At 36.8% G+C, this 22349-nt stretch overlaps 1 protein-coding gene across 1 annotated transcript in view; it reads right to left on the reverse strand.

The window, feature by feature from the left end:
* SEMA5A (sema domain, seven thrombospondin repeats (type 1 and type 1-like), transmembrane domain (TM) and short cytoplasmic domain, (semaphorin) 5A) overlaps window positions 1–22349 on the reverse strand; it is a 149461-nt gene that overhangs the window by 102571 nt on the left and 24541 nt on the right. Inside the window, exons 6-8 of the mRNA XM_010185467.1 lie at window positions 18662–18947; window positions 15079–15214; window positions 11527–11731 (exon numbers count right to left, since the gene is read on the reverse strand). Of these exons, the coding sequence (XP_010183769.1) occupies window positions 11527–11731; window positions 15079–15214; window positions 18662–18947 (627 nt within the window). The remainder of the gene's footprint in view (window positions 1–11526; window positions 11732–15078; window positions 15215–18661; window positions 18948–22349) is intronic.

Below are 22349 nucleotides of genomic sequence, written 5' to 3' on the forward strand. Positions count from 1 at the left end.
ACTCACACTCCCCCCCAAAAAACCCAAAAATTATTGTATTTGCAAATGCAATTTTGGAATTTAGCTATCAGTGGAAATCAGGATAACTACCATCTCAATCCTCTCTTTATAATTTTCCAGAGACAGCTTTTTAGACATAATGCATCCTTTAGAAAACTTTTATCCCATGTAGAGTCAATTCTCATGTATTAATATGTCTCAAAAGCATCAAAGACATTCAAATTGCACTTGAATCTGCAAAGGCTTCTTCCAGTAATTAACATGCAAAGAGTTGAAAACCTGTTTTGATACATAAAACATCTACCGTTCCTTAAAGTTCAACAGATTGTAAGGTGGTACAACTACAGTTTCCACTAGCAGTTTTCTCTGAATCAAAAATTTATTGTATTGTAGAAAATAGTGCAATCTGTGTATTATGCCCCAGTGGCCATTTCATGTCTCCTACATCACATTGGAACTTATAGCCATCTCCAGTCAGATTTATTCAAACACATAGTGAAATCAACTTCTAAAGGGAAATTTATCTGAGACTAAAATGTAACGCAATTAGCAGCTAAACCAAAGCTGTATACCCTTTTTGAAAGGCTATGTACGTAAACTTGAAGCTGCTAACTCCTAAAACTGAAATCTCTATTCTGCTTTCCCCTTGATCTTTCATAGGAGTTTAAGCAAAAACCCATGCTAAACAACAAAACACATGCCAAATTACATGTCTTAGCCTCCACATCAATTAGGTCTGTTTTCTTTACAGAGAAAGGATCTCAAACCAAATCACCCTTTTTCATCAGCTTGTTAGACAGAAGTTCATATACACTAGTGGTGAATTTTTACCCTCCCTAGATCTAAAACAGATGTTTCTTCCTGCCTGACAAAAGAAAGTAATTTCAACAATTTCAAAGTGTATGTATTTTTCATGAATCTCACTCACTGTGCACACCTTTACTACTTCTCTTCCTTTTCAATCTTATAAGAGATTTTCAGCTTGCCAAAGATGTGACTGAGAGAGATAAACTACAATTTATTTTTTTTTCTTATTTGGAGGAGCTGAATATATTCATAACAGTTCACACACTCAACTTACACAGAAGTAACACCTATCTTTAGAATATCTGCAAGCAAAAGCTATAGCAGCTACAGTTTCTTAACAGGCTATAGTCAATAAAACCCCATGTATTTATGTTTCAATCTGTGGTACACTGCTTTCATTTAAATGCTTAAAGCATTAGTTATTTTAATACCTTATGAAGTGTTATCTTCTCATGATCTTTTATTTGCAATCTCATTTTAAATATTTTTCAATGATAAAAGTTTTAAGAAATGAATTGCTCTTATGGATCAGTTTGGAGACTTGTGAGATCTGGGTTCAGGTGCCAGCTTTCTCTCTCTTAAGACTCCATATGTGAAACTGGTATTCAGAACAGTAATACCATCAAAGGGAAAAATTTTAATACTTGAAACTTTACTTTTTGCAAAACTGTTTTATGTAACTATAAGAGTATCTTAGTATAGATACTTTAACAGGTACCTTTTCCTACTGAAGATTTAAAACTTCTTTTGTTATGCTTTTTTTCTTGCACATTGACTTAATTTGCTGACAAATTAAAAACCAGAGCCAGGCAGTTACCTTAGCCTTCCTTGATGTACAGAAGATGGCTGAACTAAAGACAGAAATGTCTCAGTTGCAGACAAGGAAAATTATGACGTCTCTGAGAGTCATGTTAACATACACCAGTGTGGCAGAGTACCAAAGGGCTGGGAAGAGGAAGGAGACAGATAAACAAAATACTGAGCCTGCAAAAAACATCTCTTCCTTACTTTCAGCAGCTTCTGTTGTGATTTTTATGCCTTACAAGCAATAAGTGCCTTCCATGTGCTTAGGGAATTTCAGGGAGCAGTTACTGCTTATTTAAAAAGGCATTAGAAAAATATTTTAATAGTCTTTGCAGCAGGGGGCAAGATGTCATCTCTCTGGCTGAATTCTCTACTTACCTGCCTTGTGAGTTGCTGCACTCCTGCATCTGCAAGCCAGATGAACTGTGTGCTCTGCATGTAGACTAAAACACTGTCAGTGAATGGATCTGGGAGGACTCCTCCCCATCCACAGCAGTCCCTTCTCTCCTAGAAGCATTCAGCAAGGGAGTGTTAGACGTAGCTTTGAACTCTGAAGCCCAGGAGAAATTAAACCTCAGTTCTATCTATTCCATATGAGTGTTGCTACTGTCCAGATCACTGTATGAACAAGCTGACCTTTCTCTCTCATGTTGCTGTGTTCAGAGGAAAATCCCATGGAAGTGTATCAGATTTGCTCAAGGCATGGCTACTTGATCATGTTCCCATATAAAATACCACCATATATACCCCCTTCAGAAAGTTATACTAAAATGTGAGAACTGAAACATATAGCAATACTTTAGATACTAACATTGGTAAAGAAACGCTGTTTATGCAGAGAGGATATGATTAAATCTACAGTATAAAATATTTAGATGAGGTTTTAATGACTTCAAGAACAGAAAATTGTTTCTCAAGACTTCGCAACAGGTAACTGACAACAATTTTGAGTTTGGCTCTAATACCCAATACTCATTCTTTTTTTGTTCCTTGGGAAGGTATGAGGAAATCTCAGGTAGCCACATAGAGCAAATGAATGATTCATAACAACATCAAGCACAAAGTCCTTGATCTGACCAAGCAATAACCTCATTTCGAATTTGTGTTTAATTTACCTAAGTTCTGCCTATAAAGGTACTCAGTAATAAAATATTTACAAGGATCATGACAAATGAAGCCAGCATCCTTAACAAAGGCCAGTATAACATACTTCTCATCTTACATAAGATTCAAATAACTTGGCATGCAAAAAGATACATTCTTCCAGCTCAGAAAATGAATGAACTTCACCAATGTCAGGTTCAAAATTAAATAGACTATCAAGACTATGTTGGTGAATCAAACCTAAAGCTAAAACAAAATGTACATATTCATTGCCTTTGATTATAGTTACTGTATTTGATTCAAACAGTTCATGCCAATATGCATTATGTGAGCATGTCCTATAAGACTACTGTTTCCAAGAATCCCAATAGATGTTTTTAGAAATGAGACATCTAGTTTGTACTTACAGACACACATTAGTACAATTAAGGCTGCAGTTCAGACACAGGTGGTTGAGAAGAGCATGACTGGTAACACTCCCAAACATTAAAAACAAAATTTACTCCCTAAGGCCAGTTAGGTGCCAGATTCAATATCAAGAGCTACATGTGAATAACACCTATTCGAGAGAATGCCCATTTGGCAATATATTGCAATTACACCCACTCTTGTTGGGAACATCCAGCTTTTACTGTACTAAAAATCACACATTCATACTCAAAACTGAAGCCCTGAGGCAAAAAAAAGACACAAGAATTCTTATGGTTGCTTTTTGTTTTCCTGAATGGGAAATGTTACACCTGTCAAGAGATGCATAATTTTGATATCCTGGATTCTGGAAAGAGAAAGAAATAAAACTGTAAGGCTGTTACTGGGTAAGAAAATTCACAATGAAAGAGATAAAAGAAGTCTATATTCATTTCTCAGAAGTTTCTTCTCAGGAAAAGAAAACATTCTGATTTTGGAGAGACCTCCTAAAATGTTTAATCGGTAGGTAGGACTGGACTTTTTAGGTAGTGGAGAGAAGCACCCCTAAAGAAGTGTGCAACCTCTAACTAAAGTAGTAGAGTAGATAATAAACATAGATATTAATCGCAAGATGAAATGGTTCTTACGATTTAAGGCTTGCTATCTGACACAGAGCAGCAGTGAAGAATGCCACACTGTATACAAAGGATAAAACTACTGTCAAATACAGGCCCTGGATCCCTGCCAGTCTCCCAAAGTTGAGCTGTATTAACTCTGATTGAATCTGACTGGTCAGGGAGTTCTTACTGTTCCTATTATTTTTTATTGCTTTCCTTCATGCCACCACAATAAGAAATACCTTGTACTACCTAATGCATACTATGAATATGATAGTTTTCTCACTGAATAAATTTTCCAGTGTCCAGATCAAAGCAGCACTTACATGCACAAGTGGAGAAAACTACCCTTCAGATAATAACCCACAATAAACCTTCCCTGATTTCTTAACTGAGTTATATGCGGCTATTTTCACTGGAAGTGTCAGAAAGACAACTGACTACTGTATGGATCGAAAGCAGAATAAATTTGGCTGACTAGAATGTCTCAGGGACTATCCTCTGATCAACTCATTGGCAGTTTGCACAGGACATGCCCCTGGCAGTCCCGAGATGAGCCAAATCCAGTACATATATCCAGTGCAAATCCAGTATGATGTGCATGGAACTTCAGCAGCAATTTCAGCAAAAAGCACAGCTTTTGTTTAGAAATACAGAAGAAAAGAATTATTTTCTTTCTAATCTAATGTAAATTTGGAAGTAAATGGACAAGAGATGGAAGCAAAATTGGGATTAGAGACATCAACCTCACCAGAAGATGTTTGCCTCACTACTCCAGGACATTGAAGCAGTAATAGCCATAGTACATAATATATGTAGCCATGCTACATTGTATCCTTTATATAATAGTCTAAGAGTTGGGACATCTGGTAATAACCAGGAAATCTCACGCAACTTGTTAGTTAAAAATCAGCTCTTATCCCCTAGGTAAGTGATATAACCACTTCGTTACCACTATGTTGGTTGTGGTCATGCCTATTCCTCCTGAAGGTGTATAGAACCAATTTTCCAAGATCCATGACAAAAGAAAGGAAAACAAAATAAATGAAAAGTTGAAGAATGAACCTGTAGACCAGTGAGGCTCTGCTCCAAATACTGTAACTCTAACCCAGAGACTTGATATAGTAAAATGTGCATGAAATCTATCTTTCTGTGAGTCTGCCTGCAGGTTACATGACTCTTCATGGAAAGGCCATAGTATTCAGAATAACATATCTTCATATTTTGATGACTCTTATAAGTCACAAAACAAAGTAAATAAGGCATATCTTAATTGGGAAATCCTTTAGCTTATGAAGATTTGCCATGTCCCATGACCAGCGGTGGGTAAACAGAAGGAAACAACAAATCCACAAATACTATGTGGGAAAAACCCTGCTGATTACTTGTGGCACTGTATTTGCTTAGTTGCAAACATTTGGATTTATTGAGGTTTATTTCGAAAAATGCTGCAGAAGGAAGAAACTCATAAACGTTTACAAAAACAAGAGTTCAGTAGAAAATTCCATTTAATGCTTCCTTTACTGACAGCTCACACTAAATATCAAACATTCAATGTCATCATGCTTATGACCCAACATTTCAGGGGTTTTTTAGAGTCAAAGATTAATTCCATGTATGGTTTGAACGTTTTTCCTCCCATAATGAACTATTCCACTTTCCTCTTTGGTGGTTAAGGGTTCATTGAGTCACTCTTAGGCATGTCCACCATAAAAGAAACACTTTTTAAAAGGCCTTGCAGAATATTCTAAAGATGTTGAAAATGCTCAGCTATGTGCCAAGTTGCCTAACCCTTTCGGAAAAGTCCTGATACAGCCACGCCCCTTCAAAGGGCTCACATCTTTCAGGAAGAGTCCTGAACACTGTGTACTCATGCAAGAGTTACACAGTTGGTTCAAAGGTCAAACTTCACCCAAGATAAGGGTAATCCCAATAGCTCTTTTCAAAATTACAACCATATCTGTTAACCGTCACCACATGCTACAAGCGGGAAAACAAGAGATTTGGACATAGGCTTAGATGCTAATAGATACCTTTGAATACAGCAGAAAAACACTGAGTACCATGTAAGATACATCCCTCGCTCACAGCTTCACATTCTCTGTGATAGAATTATCTAATAACAAATGAATGTAGGGGTTATCAAGACTAGTTTCCCTGCCAGGAAAAAGAGGTTATACTCCCGAAAAAAAACTAGAAAGAAGAAAGGCTATTTGTCCATTCTAAGTTTATAAAGGAGTCAAACAGGATTTGAAAGCTCAGCATCACCATGATAAAGAGGATCTGGTCTCTTTCAGTGGAAGGTTATGACTTTGTCTGTAGCTCTTCACAGTCTTTCCCTCCCTGGCCCGTCCATTAGTCTTGCTCCTATGCAAACAGAGCCAGCTGCTCCTCAGCCAGTAGCTGCTCCTTGCAGCAATTCTGACTTCCAGTGGCGGCACAGAAGTGCACACACCGTATGTTCTTTGGACATTTATTTATAGTCTTTATCTGACAGAGCTAGGCAATTATAAAGACATAATGATAATTTGTGAGGAGGAAAAAAAGGGCTTCTCCTACATAAATTTGTCCCATGAGAGAACAGAATAAAACGCCATCTACTTGCAGCAGGAAATTCATGGTCATGCTATCTAAAATATGAACAAACTATATAAGCAAATATCAGCAACAAACTAATCAAAATCATGACCTATTTATGGGTTGATTATAATCACAAAAAATGACTACAAAAAAGTGGTGGGTAATTTGTGAACCAAATAAAGAGCTACGATTCTCACATATAAATTGCTGACAATGAATAATTGAACCAGCTCTAGTTAGAGCCATCTATTTATTAAGAAACCTCTTTAGCACTCTCCAACTGGAGCTGGCAGAATGATTTATCTCTACACACAGTGATAAAGCCAAGGGAAATCAGTACTACTGGACATTTTAAATTCTGTGTTTGATTCTCTAGAGCTCTATAGTATCATTTATAACTATGTAGCCTGGACTTTAGACATGACCATTCTCATTTGATAACTTTTTAAAGCCACTTTGCCCAGTACAGATGGCACAATACACAAGGCAGTGGCAAATAAACATTTCTAAGGTTAAATTATACCAGCTATGGTTTACACTATCCTTCTTTGTCTTTAAAGATATTCTACATGGAAAAAAACATAAACATTCTAGCAGGAATATATAGCAAGCATTCTTAGTAACATTAACATAAATCCCAGAGTGAACATTAGACTCTTGAAGACAAAATCATGCAATTTTAAAATCTTTGTTTTTAAAGCTTTGCAGAAAAATGTTTCCTGGAAAGATGAATAATATAAACAAAGTATTCACTCAGCTAGGGGTTTCCTTTATCAGAGATAGTGGTCACTGTAATAGGAACAGATAATAACATTATTAATTTTATTGTTCACTGCTTGATTTTATTTTTTTTTAAATAAATGTTAAGATCATCATGTTGCTGTTAGGACTGTCTTCCAACATGGACCAGTTTTACACAGTAGATTGTCCTTGCTTCAAGCCTCTCAAAATGACATTGCATAAGGCCAGAAGGGTAAGAAGTAATAGGAAAGTAGTTTTAAAACCATTGCAGGGGTGCTTTACAACTGTGTAAAAGTAGACTATACCTCTGTCAAGGAAAGGCATAAGAAAAAAAGCAACTGTATTTTCCATTACAACAGAAGAGAAATAGTTTTAAAAGGTGGCAACTGCCTGCCATATTATATATGCCCCATATGCATCTGTTCCTGTTTTTGAACTAGAAAGTATTAATATGTACAAATAGGCAACCTACCACTTTCACACCTGACTTGTAACTAAAATTATGACTACTTTGATCATTATTATTACTGCATTTATATTGTAGTTTCTAGACTAAAAAGGTGCTTCTCAATCAGAAGAAAAGTCTATAGCTCCTTTCTACAAAAATTATCTGCAGATTACTCCCAATAACCACAACACACCTGAGATAATACAGGCAGAAGTAGCACCAAATTGGAAAAAAAGCGGTCTATTTAAGGTTTGTTGTTCTCTTCACTATGTATGAAACATATGTAAGCACATATTATTGCCCATAATTTTAAGGTCCGTGACTTCACATTACTACTTATATTATGACATCATGCACATTAAACTGTGAAAGCTGCACAATTTGATCAGAATCCATAGTCTGCCAGAAAAATGACAACATTTAATCCGAGATTTTTTAGCAAAAACACACACAAAAACTTTTTTTCTAGTTAAGACCTTGAGTTGTACCCTAACAAAAAGTATCATGTATTGATTACAAAAGCAGAATGAAAGACATAGAACTGCAACAAAAATCACAGAGGAATCAAATTGAATACTACTTTGTATCAATTTACTCCCATCTAGCAAGAGAAACAGAAGAAATACAAACTGTTTTGATAGCATTTCAAACTGAGTTTCATGCACACTTCTGTATCACTTCATGAACTTGGGACTGGTTTCTGGATAATATACAGCATCAGGGCTTCATGAAAAAAAAAGTCACATTTGTGGAGATTTATTTACCTGTTATAACCCTTTCAAAAGCAAATGTATGAAAAATCCATCTGCATTTTCAAAAAATATCTTTTGAATTTGCTTTATGAAACCTCTCCACTTCATAATAATTGCTGTGTTTCATCAGAATTATTTTTATCAATATTCACTGCATTGCCACCTCTAATTTTGAGGTCTTAAGAGCAGGGAAAAACACTTCCTAGAATTTCTTGGAAAGGGAAGTTCAAAACCTGCTGTAACATCTTCCAGTCATCTTTAAGCCTCAGATAAGACGTGGCTTTTGGAATAAAAAGATCAAGTTCAGTTCAGTGAACAACCCAGTCTTTAGAGGCACACAATGTAGTCAGCAATAAATCTTTCTTTTGGTTTCATACTCTATAAGTCAGCCACACATTAGTTTCACCAATGCTAAACTATAAATCCCAATAATTAAGATCCACCAATAGGCATATACCATTTCTACTCAGGATACGGGGAGGACATCCTCTGTTCAGTCAGACCGAAGAACAGAGAATATATGGGAGTTTTTCCACCAAGCAATTTTTAAAATACAGCCTTAAAGTTTATTTTCAAACAGTGCAGATATTACCTTTTCTGTATTTCCAAGAAAGAGCAACCAGAAACTGTTTTCAGAGTAACTTTAAATTAGATATCATATCTAATAATTTTCTTATTCATTCTAATAAAGCAATACATTTCACAACAGTCCTCTAAATAAGGGCTACTTGCTTTTGTTGCAGCAGCCTGTATTCTGACAAATGTTTTGAAGATCTTTTGATATTGGCAAAGTTTTTGACCACAAGACAACTAGGCATTTAAGCTGAAAAGGAGAAATAAAAAGGAGAAAAAAAAGGGAGGAGGAAAAAAGAAGCAAATGGGAGGGAAACAGAGCTATGACACATGATAGCACTATTTTGCTTTGAATTTTTTCTAATAAAGAAGGAAGTAAAGTCTTTAAACTTGAAAAGTTTTTAGAATATTGTGTTGTTCTCTAGCTTGCTCTACTTTTAACTTATTATTATAGAGGATTTTTAGTTCAGAACTTCTGTGAATGCTTTCCTTGACTTTCCACTCTGAATCAATGAAAATTGTTTCAGGGATTTTTCTGGTCTAAAGCCAGCAGCACTGCTAGTTCTAAGAAACCCAAAATGTGCAGGAATTTATATAGCCCTTCATTCTGTATTAGAAGTCAGTGCAGCGAAAGATTAAGATGTGTTTCCAAAGTACTAAAGTATATTTTTCATATGAGCAGTAGCTGCTAAATCCCAGCACATCAGAATGTCCTAGCAAAATGATGACTTGGCAAAGGTTTAGGAAATGAAGACTGTTGACACAGCAGGATTAATGCATTTGTTTGCTTACTCCCAGTCTCTCCTTAACTAATATTTTATCTATTTAAGGTTTAATGAAATTGGATTACACTTTTATACGATCAGGGTTATCCTCCTCTGTAACATTTGTATTCTAATAACAGGGTGGATAGGTAAGTGAATGTGGGGGGGGGAAGGAGAGCATTTTCTCTTAACAGCTGCCCATCTGCTTCAAAGAATGGGATTTTTGCTTTGAGTAACAAATACAGCAGAGCATTCATTTGTATTCAATCCAATCTGTATGCCTACCTTTCCACTGAATCAGCTTTGTGCATTTTAAAAAACGATTTTTGTAAGAATGTTGTAATGAATTACAAAAGTTATGCAGAGAACATCTCACACAGCATGGGTTGGATCCATCCTGCTTTACACCACATGGTGTAAATTGCTTACTGCCAGTACTTCCATTAGAGTTGAATGTGCTTCCCTTTTGGGAACAAAAAGTACAATGATATCTGCTATCACAGGATGGAGTAAAAATGTTATTTAGCCCAATCAATTTTAACATTGTATTGAGATACGATAGAGGATAATTCAGATTACAAGGGCGGTTTCAAGTCCAACTTTCTGCTCAAAGGACAGCTAGCTGCAACACAGACTAGGCTGCTGGCTGGCCTTGAAAGCCACTAAGGATGGACTGCACAAGGTCTACGGGAAATCGGATCCACTTCTCGACTTCCCTCAGAGTGAAAAAGTTTTTCTTTATATCCAGTCTGAAACTCTCTGCCTGTTGTCTCGTACCTTTTCACCATGCACCACTGCAAAGAACCTGGCTTCATTCTTCATATAAACTCCCTGTCAGTATTTGCAGGCTGTTATAAGCTCCCCTTTCCTCCTCAAAGCCTTCTCTCCTCTAGGATGAACAAGGCCAGTACCCTCAGCTTCTCCTCCTAGGACATGGTGCTCTAACCTCCAACAGAAGGTAGCCTTCCACTGAATTTGCTCTAGTTTATCAACACGCTTCCTGTACTGGGAGAAGGCCAAAACTGGATGTGGTCTAAAGTGTGTTAAGTATATGGGGATAACCTCTTCCCTTGATCTGGCTGTCATCATACTGGCTATGTTCCTGTTAATACAGTCCGAGATGCTGTGGGCTTCCTTTGCCGTGAAGGCACAGTCTGTTCACTACAAATGTGCATGTATTTGACAACTCCCCTAAGTTTTATGCCACAAGGCTCTGAACATGATACTCAAACCTAGTATTTCAGTCTCAGCTGGAGATAATCTTCTGCAAAAACAATTCTCTGATACTCGTGCTATTTTTAAGAAGCTTGAAATTTTGAAGCAAGAAAACAATACTTCTAACCAAGGCAATTTTAGGTGGAGGATTATTTTAATTTCATTTATAAGCTCCGATATAAATAGACAAATAATAAGGCAGGCTGTAAGACTGCATAATGAATGACTTAAAAATGAGATGAAAAGGAAAGGTAATAAAATATTTTTGAGCTGGAAAGTCAGAAATAGCAACAGAAGTGACTGTATTTGCTATTCGCAGAGTTACTGCCATCTCTGAGGATCCTAAACTATCCTATCTTGGGCATGATAGTACTCTGAACTACATAAAAAGAACAGAAGACAGGGAAACTTGTGTAGTCCTGTTTGTAGAATTTCCAACTGTTAGCTTCCTTAAGAGCATGTAGGCTTCATACCTTCAAAGAAGAATAGGAAGCAGATGCCAAAATTTGAGTTCACAGTGTAATACACACAAAGACATTGCAAACTGCTGAATTCATCTACTCAGAAAAAGTAGGAGGTAGAGTTAATGATGTCAAAGAAGAAAATTTGTTGTTCATGATGCACTATACGTATTCCATAACTGATTTATAGAACATTAAAACTCTCAGACCTCATAAACTTTTGCAGTTATCACAGCAATGCAGAGTTCATACCTGTGGCAAGATAGATGATATGGAAAAGCATGTCCTTGCCCTGCACGACATCCACAACCACATGGGAAAATCGGCTATTGTCTTCCATGAAGTAAGGAATTGGAACAACTGGTTGAACGACCTCATGCATTAAGAAGAATTTTTGAGCATCTTGCAGATTCCTCTCAGTCAGATTTACATACAAACCCTGGTCCATGGTGCCACACTGTAAACACAGAAAAGTAACATTGCTATATGCATCAGCAATAACAGATTTACTCTCTGATTTACAGCATGATAAAATTTAAAAAAAAAAAAGAGTATTTCTTGTAGTGACACTGTGGAATTCCACTTTAAGGTCTCATTTTGGTGCTGATCACTGTCCACACAGTGACTGAAGAAGCTCCACTTTCCCAAGGCAGTAATACAGAGGCTCCCTAACTCCAATAGATATCAAAGGTCACCAGACTGACCACTACAAGTTGGCTATAGTAATATTTTGCACTAATATTTTGCTATATCCTATGTTCACACATCAGGAAGGAGAAAAACTACCATTCAGCAACCCACAGAATTTTCTGACTATTTTTCTTTATGATTTACACAGACACAGTGTAAAACACACAACAAATTTTCAAAGGAAATCACATGTCCTACCACAGCTAAGGTCTGACAGAAATCCCAGGTCCCAGCACCATGCACAGTTCAATCAGCTGCTTCAGACCCTGCATCACTAGCCAAGAATGGACAGTGCAGAGCTCTAACCATGAAATGTAATCCAACGTAAATTTTGCTTTGGAACTGACTGTATCTCATATCTGAAAACTGTACCCTTTTCTTATGGGAAAGCATTCACTATTTGCATGCACAAATTTCAAGCACAAATAAAGCAAGCAAAATAAGTGGCAGTTAATTTAGCATTGTCATGTTTAAATCCTCAACTAACTGAGGACACAAAAGGGAAAGCTGCTTAGTGCATGTGAATATGTAAACATCCACATGTTTACTCATGCATAATTGCAGAGAAGTAAATAAGTAATTTTACAACATTTATTAAATATGTTAGTTATGTGAAAGGCATACCTAAGTCACAGTTTCTCATTCTATTCTTCTCTGTCATAAATTAAGATATGAATTACAGAATGAACAAGATAATGCAGTGTGCAAAACCCTACTAGTTATTTTTTTTCATTATTGCAATGAAGTGATAATTTCAAATCCACAGATGTTAAGAAAAACTCAACTAAATAATTTCATAATGCAAGATCATATTATGAGGAAAGTTAAGTAACTGGCAGGAAACAATTACTTGCTCTGTGAGCACCCTCCATGTCAGGCCAGTGAAAAAAATTAAACCCTGCCAAAGAAGAATTTCTCTGAATCTATCAAGCAGGAAATACTCCAGCTGGAATGCTCATAGTACACTGAAATAAATATGGTCCTCAGTCTTATGATGCAAATTGTCCTGCATAAAGTGAAAAGCAACAATCTCTGGAGAAAAACAGTGTCCCTCAAAACTGGGACTCCAATAGCATTCTAATCCGCAAAATATTTCATTAATCTAATCCAGTCTTTGAAATACAATGTCTTATGTAACTGTCACTACACAGCAGTTGTCTTCCTTCAGATCACTTCTGTCTGTTATTGCTGAGCGAATACTCTGAGGATAAGTCTACTTATGAGACTACACAAACAGAACTTCTGATATTTTACCATAAACACACAAGCAGAAAAGTCAAGTCCTCCTTTCTGGGAAGGAAACCAGTGATTTAGCTAGTGAAAATATCCAATCTACACACAGTATGCGCTCTAAGGCACCACAAATCACAAAAAATGGTTACACCTAGCTCTAAGCATTAGACTAGCTTCTGGTAGTGCTGCAGTTACAGAGCCAGAAGTCTAACAGAAAGTTCAACAGAACAAAATACAGCATCTGCAAAAGAACAGAAGTTTGACATCACTGATACCTAGAGATCAGTTAGTGTCAATTTGCTTCAATACTGTGTTGTAAAAGGCCATATTACAGCTTTTAATACTAGCTCTGGCCTGCAAAGCTGTTGCTTAAAGAGATGTGATACAACTGTTGCCACTGTTCCTGTAAATTTGATGAAGTACCAGACATATTAAAATCAGCCAGACTCTCCAAGCAAGAAATTTCTTCAATGTCTTCTTCAATGTTTCTTGACTGGAGTTAGAGACGAGCATTGACAGCACAAGTCAGTGTCATCAGTCATCAGGTCGTCATCTGTGTTTGCATGTACCACTCTGTACGGGGTCCTCTCACAGTAATTATCAACACATTAATACAAGGTTTGCAGGGAGAGGTTAGTAACTTTCAGTAGACTTCTCAACCTAGTCAGAAAGAATGTAAGATTTTTACATACAAGGCCTTCTTCAGGCTTTTTCCTTCAAAAATTTAGCCTCACTTAAAACCTCTTACTGTCACTATTTTGAAAGCACAAATATTTCTATGATATGTAAAAAGCTACACAGAAATATAGCCTGCTTCTGCAATATGGTTTACTTAAATGGTGTCTTGTCACTTAGGGTTAATGCCAAACATATTATTTAGAAAAGGTAATCTGGCCTTCAATTCAGAGTGTACTGTAATTCAAATTCAGTGCCTTATTTTCCTCTGTTTTAATAAGTCAGGAAGTAATTAAAACTACCATCAATCCCCAATGGGTGATTCTGTTTCATGCTTGCAAAGATCTCATTACCCTTACAAGAAGATACGGAATGCTGCTATAGGAGCACTGAACTCGTGAAATTGCATTGAGATTAAAGAAGGTTGAAAGGTGGGAAAAAGTGAATACACTTAAGTGTCTTGGTGAAACACTATTGTTGTTAATCACTGTTTGCCCTTCCATTTCCCTTGCTAGAATCACACTCACCAAAATTATCCAAGTAGGAGTGGTGACTGCAGAAGAAGAAAACAAGTGGCATGTGCTTACCCAAAATACCCTTTTCTTTCTGTAGGCGGTTTCACTGAGTGACCCACCTTGGACTAATTAGTTTTATGCTGTCAGCCAGCTGCAGATTATTACACCCTCTGAGGCTGACAAGCTCAAAGGAGGGTCAAATCACATCACAAATACTTTTAATCAGACTCTTCAGGGAGTGTGGACAACCTTGCACAAAAAAATACACAAAATCCTGACCACTCCTACTTAACCCTCCTCCCCACCTCATCCCTCTTTCATTTTTTTTTTCTGTCAAACTACGTTCTTTTTTCAGGTTTTAATAATACAAATATAATGTAAAAGACAATAGCAGTTTGATCGTAGTTCAGCCAGGAATTAATGTTACCTTGACAGATAACTATAATGTTTCATTTTGACAAAGGTTTTATTCTCCTACCCTTCAAAGCATGTCTTCTTTTAAATACCATTATTTTGTGGAAGTATAAAATTAAGAATGTCAAAATAAAGGGATCTCTTAAATAATTTTTTGGCAATTTTTTTAAGGCCTTAGGCTACAACATACAGCAAAACTTGACTTATTAAGAGTGAACCATATAACACCTTGAAAAAACTTCATGAAAATTATTGTCCTTCTAGCATGTATCTGTACCTGAAAGTTAGGGTTAGGATTGGGATATGGAAGCCAAGCAGAACGAGAGTTTTCCTGGTATTTGAAGGGTCCATTAAAGGCCTGAGTTATGGCACTCAGGTTGAAAACACAAACTGCTGAGGCTGCAATGCTGTTCCTGCAAAAGAAATATAAACATTAAACTAAGTAATAACATTAAGAAGTCCATTTGCAGAAAAATAAATTTAAAAGGCAATAACTCTCCAATCCTTCAAATAATTAACAACACAGCACTGCCAGCAGATCGAGAGAGGTGATTCTGTCCCTCTACTTGGGTCTCATGAGACCTCACCTGGAATACTGTGTCTAGCTCTGGAGCCATCAGTACAAGGACATGGAACTGTTGGAGTGGGTCCAGAAGAGGCCAGAAAAATTATCCAAGGGCTGGGACACCTCTCCTATGAGGACAGGCTGAGAGGGTTGGGGCTGTTCAGCACGGAGAAGAGAAGGCTCTGAGGGGACGTTATTGCGGCCTTCCAGTACCTGAAGTGGGCTTATAAGAAAGCAGGGGAGGAACTATTTGCAAGGGCTCATAGTGACAGGACAAGGGGCAATGGTTTTAAACTGAAAGAGGGTAGATACTTAGATTAGACATTAGGAAGAAGTTCTTCACTATGAGAGTGTTGAAACACTGGAACAGGTTGCCTAGAGAGGTGGGAACGTTCAGGACCAGGCTTGATGGAGCTCTGAGGGACCTGATCTAGTTAGAGATGTCTCTGTTCACTGCAGGAGGGTTGGACCTCTAAAGGTCTCTTCCAATCCAACACATTCTGTGATTCTATGATTCTCTATCTCAAGATAATGATATATGATATGCTGATTTAGGCACGGACATTGGATTTAAAATTTTTGTCAATCTTGCCAAGTAGCTGGTGTGGGAGAAATTCAGAACTTCCTATCTTCTGCTCTAATACCACAAGGCCATACTTCCACACATAATCACCTGCAAGGGGATACCTTTCTTCTAGTTACAAAGTTCAGGATGAGATTATTCTCAGGGTTCATTAATGTTTCTACTATACCACCAATGGCAGCACAACAGAAGTAAGGATTTTAGACCTATGGTATGTTTCTGGACCCTCTGGAACTCCTGGTTAAGACACTTTCCAAAAAATCCCATCTTCTAAGAGAAGCTGCACAGCAATAAGAATGCAAGTTCCAGAAACCCAGCAAGAAAAAAACAATTTGGACTGCGTACTTTACAATATACCCCATTAGAGGAATAAACATGAATAAACAGCAGCCAAGCAATACATACAATTTCCTGTGACTGTCTTGACATTGTGATATACATGAGAAAAGTAATTCTGCACAGTGTAAATAATATAATCCAGTAAATATGAGAGATATTATGAGTCATCATACGGAAACTGTATTGTTGTTTTCCACAATTTGAGATTCTTTTTTCTATTTTATAAACTTAGCCTGTAATCTACACAAGGTTCAAGAAAGGTTACTATAGAAACTCCAAATGATGGAAAGAAAAAATAACCTCAGGGTACCAAATCTACCTACAACTGAAAGAAAGAGTTGGAAAATACGAATTTCATAGCAGGACAAATGAGCAATTTGCCTTTTTATGCCTGTCACACTTATTTCAAAGAAGCCCCAAAACTTGAAGTTTCATGCTAACAGTTTCTGCAGAATCAATTATCATTGGTTTTGATGATTCCTTGCCTATGTAAACTATCACTAAATGCAGCTCACCGATATAATTAACCATAAGAATGCCTTCTTGAATTTCTTGAAGTCCTTAAAGGACATTAATGCTTATACATTTCCAGGTGGTCTGAAAGAAACAAAATCAGCTTCATTATGAAGCAGTGGCTATAGTGGACTTAACCATCAACCACAGCTAAAGGGTACAGGTTTTGCTATTACTCAGTTTTTATTGAAAGAAATGCTTCAGCTCTTCCCCCACAAAATTATTCACAGTATATTAAAAAAAGCATTAGGGTACAATAAAATCATTGCTATTCTGAAGATACTGAGGTTGAAATATGCTGAATGTGGTTCAGTGATATCTGATGTTGTGACACCAACAGAAAGGAATATGTTGTTCCCCATCATGGGAAGAAATCCTGGTGCTTCTCCACCACACTGTCAGTTTGCAGGGCTGAAAGGTGGATCATATGGGTTGTGCAGATATCTGTGAACAGGTATTCAACATGGGGAAGCAGTCCTAACTCCATAATATTCCAACAATGTCCAAAAATTGTTTCAAATAGTGCCTACTTTCATGTGGCATTTTCAGAAGAGCTGAGGTGTGCTAATGGCACTGCTCATATCTTTATGCAACCTCAAAAACTGTGGAATTTGTAGCACAGGAGACTCCATCATAACCCAAATTGTGTGGACAGTCCTTCTGAGGGAAAAGTGTCATTCCCCTTCCATGGTGAAAACCCTGTGGATTTTCTGGAAGAGAATTCCTCCCATCAGGCTTTCTATGACAGGAGCATGTCAAGGCAATTTTGACTCCTCATAAAAGAACATGTTCAACTCTGTATGAGCATGCCACCTGAGAAATCCCTGTCTTCTACAATTTGAACTAGCTCATAAAACAGACCAATGAAATTAAAATTCCTGTTGAAAACAGCATCAAATTTTCCTATCCCTAGAGGCTCACTGTCTAAAATACTTAGGGATCATAATTTGTTGGCATTAATTTGTGACTGTTTCCACCTTCTTAATGGGTATTTATAGAAAATATGTATCCAGGTGTTTACAGCAGTAGTAAGAAGCACTGATCTATGGTTTAGATGCACATGTACCTTTTAAAATTCTAGAAAAAACTGACTTAAAGAGCAAGACACTGCAAGCAGGTAAAAGGATCAGAAATCAAAACCTGAAACTCTGTTCCAGTGGTCTGAACACTGAGCTGCACAACCATAACGTATGGGCTGCTCTTACCAGGCAACATATGAACTCCAGGTATCATGTTTAAAGTGACAAAGGACATTTCTGAGGCGAATGTCTTCAGCAACTCTTGATATCAAGATCAGAGTCTAGGGAGATTTATGCCCATCCAATGTTTAATATTTAACAAATTTTAATTTTTAAAAACAAACTGCACATTTTTTAATTTTACCTTGTTGATACAATAGGTTCAGTTAAAATTAGATTAAATTCTTGGTTTGACCCTCTAACTCACATAAGTATATGTTAGCTCTAATTTAAAATACATAAAAGCATTGCTTGTTCTCTTTTGGGTGAGGTGAGCTCTTCCTGACATGGTCAAATTTCTGATCATGTCAACATCATGATTAAAAAATATTTATTTCATAAATACATAATGTATTTATGTATTAAAATAGTGTGCAAAATAAAAACAAAACTGGCCCCTGCTGTAAGGAAACATTAAGAATTCTTCCTTTTTTCATATGCTTTCAACCATTCTTGTGGGAGGCATTTGGAACTGACGTGTTCACAAGAGGAACGTGGACTGAGGAAAACAGTAGTTTGAATTTATCATGTTTTCTTGACATATGCAGAAGAGAGGATCTCAGAAGCTTTAGATTTTACTATCACAAATAGCAAGAAAATGAAACATATGGAATTTACTTACACATTAGTGGTAAAAATCCCATAGATCAAGTCCAATTCTGGGAGGAAGAAAGTGCTCTGTAGTTCATTATAGTAAAATGGAATTTCTCCAGGACGAGAGCAGTTCAGCCGAGCTTTCATGAAGGTTGTCCAGGTATCCTCCAGCACGAACTTGCCACCAATATCATTTTTGCACACCCGAGCAGCACGAGAGAAGACTGTTTTCCCACAGTCATGTTCCACTGCATTCTCCCGGAAGAAGAAGTAGGTAAAGTTCCCGATGTCATAAGATGACACAAAATTTGGCTCTGGAAATAACAGAAGAAAAGACTCTTTATCATCTTCTTGTGATAGGTCCACTCATGTTAACATGGACGTTAGATTTATCTTCAAGCATTAGATTCAGAAAAACACACCTTTTACTATCCTTGCAGGGAATTGGCCCCATGACCAATTGTTGTCAATGGTTGTGGAGTCTCCTTCTCTGGAGACATTCAAAACCCGCCTGGACGCGTTCCTGTGTGACCTAGTCTAGGTGATCCTGCTCTGGCAGGGGGGTTGGACTGGATGAGTTTTCGACGTCCCTTCCAACTCCTAATATTTTGTGATTCTGTGATGACATCTGAGCAAGCCAGCTCATATTCAGCCAGGATTATGAGTTACATGAATCCACCTAGACAGACTCTCTGCTCTGGGTGTATATCACACATGACTGTGCTGGGTACCCCTGGCCCAGCTCATCGTATTCTAACATCAAAAGCAGCACTGAATTTTTCCTCTTCACATATGGGCACAGTGTATTCTTACAATGTAATTGCTTTATCTGTTGCGTTAACTCTTTGTGCTTTGCCACCACACCATTATTTCAGATTAGCAGAAGAACATATGGTAACCGAGAGTACCTAGAAATGTGTTCAGAAGCTGCAATGAATAGAAAGAGAACTCTGCACAAGAGCATTTGATTTCAGCCCTTTCTTGCTGAAAGTTTTTGACAGTATTATAGCTTGTTATAGTATATCAGTATTAAAAACTGATCAGAGAAACTGACAGTGATGCAGAAGAAATTAGAGAATATATTAAAAAATCTGGAAAACAACAGATGACTATATTTCTTAAAAGAAAAAGCAAACAGTGCATACCAAAGACAATAAACATGTGGCCCATTTCCCATAAGGATTACTAAAACTGAGAGTCCATGACCTTAAGAGAGATTGATAACCTAATGGGTTCTTAAAGGAGAGACAAATTTGACACACAGATTTGCGGAGAAGAGCTCCCCTTGTGAAAGGAACCATTATAGAACACTGATACCCCTGAGAAACAAGAAAAAAATTTATTTTCATTCCCAAATTTTATTCTAAAGTTGGAAAACAAAGAAACAAACAGAATTTTATTAAAAAAAAATCAAAACCAAAAGATAACCCAAACCAAAACTATTGTGAAGAAATATTCCAAAGAAATCTAATAACTGATCATTTCTTGACAGCATTATTGCATTGAAAAAGCTGCTGTGATTGAATCTAAGCATTTTCCGGAAATATCTCAAACCTGTCAAAACTTTTCAGGGTGACTAGACAGGCAAGCTTTCAACACAGTTCAAACTCTGCCAGATAACTCTTCTCCAAAGCCCAGCTCCCAGCTTACATGGCCTCTTGTGCTGCTTCCCTCTCTATCTGCTGTGCTGAGAGTCTCCAGAGCAGATTTTTTGGCAGCAGTGGTCATCAGCTGCCTAGGATATCTGAAGCTGAGCAGATATGATAGCTCTCTCACTTCTCTCTGTAACTTTCACTCATTACTGTATTAAGCACTTCCTTGAAATTAGTCTGAAACACACCACATTTTCCCCACACTCAAATCTGCACATTGCAACCAAACGATTTGAGGAGAACTTGTGGGAATTCTGAGCTCTCATAAGTTACATAGTACCAGTGCATTTATGGTTTTTTGTTTGTTTTTTTTCTTGTTTTTTGGTTTTTTTTTTAAGCCAAAATAAAGTAGTTTGACAGGACTTGTGATTGCAAAAAAGATAAAATTGGATTGACAACATATGATGAGATAAATATTAGTAATATTTTCCCTATTAGAACCTCATATCTTTATTCCACATGTGTGTAAAACTTCCATTATAATAGGTTTTTGCTTCAAAGGCTACAAAAACTTTGAAACTTCATTGAGTTTACAGATTCGTAGAAATTATTCTTTGTTGCTCGTGAGCTCTCATTCTTTAAGTAACATTTAATGCTGTTACACATGTGCAGACTAAAAAATGAAATTGGAGAAAGGTGAAAAAATCCCTTACTTTCAAACTTTGTTAATGTTTTTATTTTCTCTTAAAATGTGCACAGTTGCTGAACAGGTAACAGGGTAGAATGATATATAAGACGTAATTACAGGTATTAATGCTAAGGTCATAAAAATATGTGGCTAAAAATCATAAAATTGTATACTATCACATTCTAGACAGGTTAGTTATGGCAGCCATCAAATATTAAACATATATGCAGAGATACTTGCATGCAAAGTTTTTCTTCTTATTAGAAGGCCCAATCATGTTTCATTCATTCTCAATACACATCAATGTTTTCAGCTTTATGGAACAAGCTTGTACTTATTTAGCTAAAGCATACCAGAAACAAACTATTTTCTAAAGTGTTTTGGTTTTTGTTTTTTTTTAAAGAACCCACTGTCTCTCATTATCCAACTTCAATTTATATTCATACCACACCTAGCTATTATTTCTCTAAATCTGTAATTTACTTTCTTCCTTCGCTCTATGCAACATCCTTTCAGATTATTCTTATATTCTTGGTAGGAATCACTGTCTGTGGAGGAAAGAAAAAGCATTTACCAGGCTGAGTGCAGCATGCCGGTTGATGAGAAGCTCAACATGAGCCAGCAATATGCACTTTGAAATTATCTCAAAAATATCTCAACTGATGTAAAAAGATGCTAGCTATTGTGCAAATATTCAGCATCAATTTGATCCATCCACAAAAATATCCTGTCCAACCACTGAACACAGAGGCCTTGCCTTGCACTGGGGTCTGATGCTGCTTCTCGCTAGAGGCCCACTGATGTAAAAAGGTCTCTACATTGGCACAATAGGATCTCACTGCAGAGGCAAAAACCCTACTGGAAGCACTTAAAGTATGGAGAATAACGAATTACAAATAACATCTTCACAAACTGTAAAAATAAAAGTCATATGAAATACATTCAGAATGTTTTTAGGGTTCTTGAAAAATCCACATCAGTCTTTCAAGAGACAATATTTTAAAGTTGCACTGATAATCACAATAAATGTATAAATAACTACTACTCATATTTCATTAATTCAAAACTGAGAAACAATATATACATCTGCAAACACCTATGCATATACTTTACTGATTATGAACTGATGAAAATGTGACCTACTGTTGAAACTTGTGAAAACTGTTTTCATTGGCATGAAATGTAATAATCTCAGGGCTATCGGGGAATTCTGTGGATACAGAGGGATTATCATGTCAGACTTTATTTATTTCATTTTTCTTTTTGGGAAAATTGAGCTGAATCACTTCAAATCTTCAAAGAAAAAAGGAGATTCCCATCTAGGAAAAATTAGTTCATGTGCTTTCAAATATTGTGCTGTGAACTGCTATTTGTCGACATGGAGGCCTTCCTGTACAAGTTTTCAATGCAGAAAATGATGTGACTCTTTTGTTTCC

The sequence above is a fragment of the Mesitornis unicolor genome, unplaced genomic scaffold (genome assembly GCF_000695765.1).
Source record: "Mesitornis unicolor isolate BGI_N332 unplaced genomic scaffold, ASM69576v1 scaffold8235, whole genome shotgun sequence".
Classification (NCBI taxonomy): domain Eukaryota; kingdom Metazoa; phylum Chordata; class Aves; order Mesitornithiformes; family Mesitornithidae; genus Mesitornis; species Mesitornis unicolor.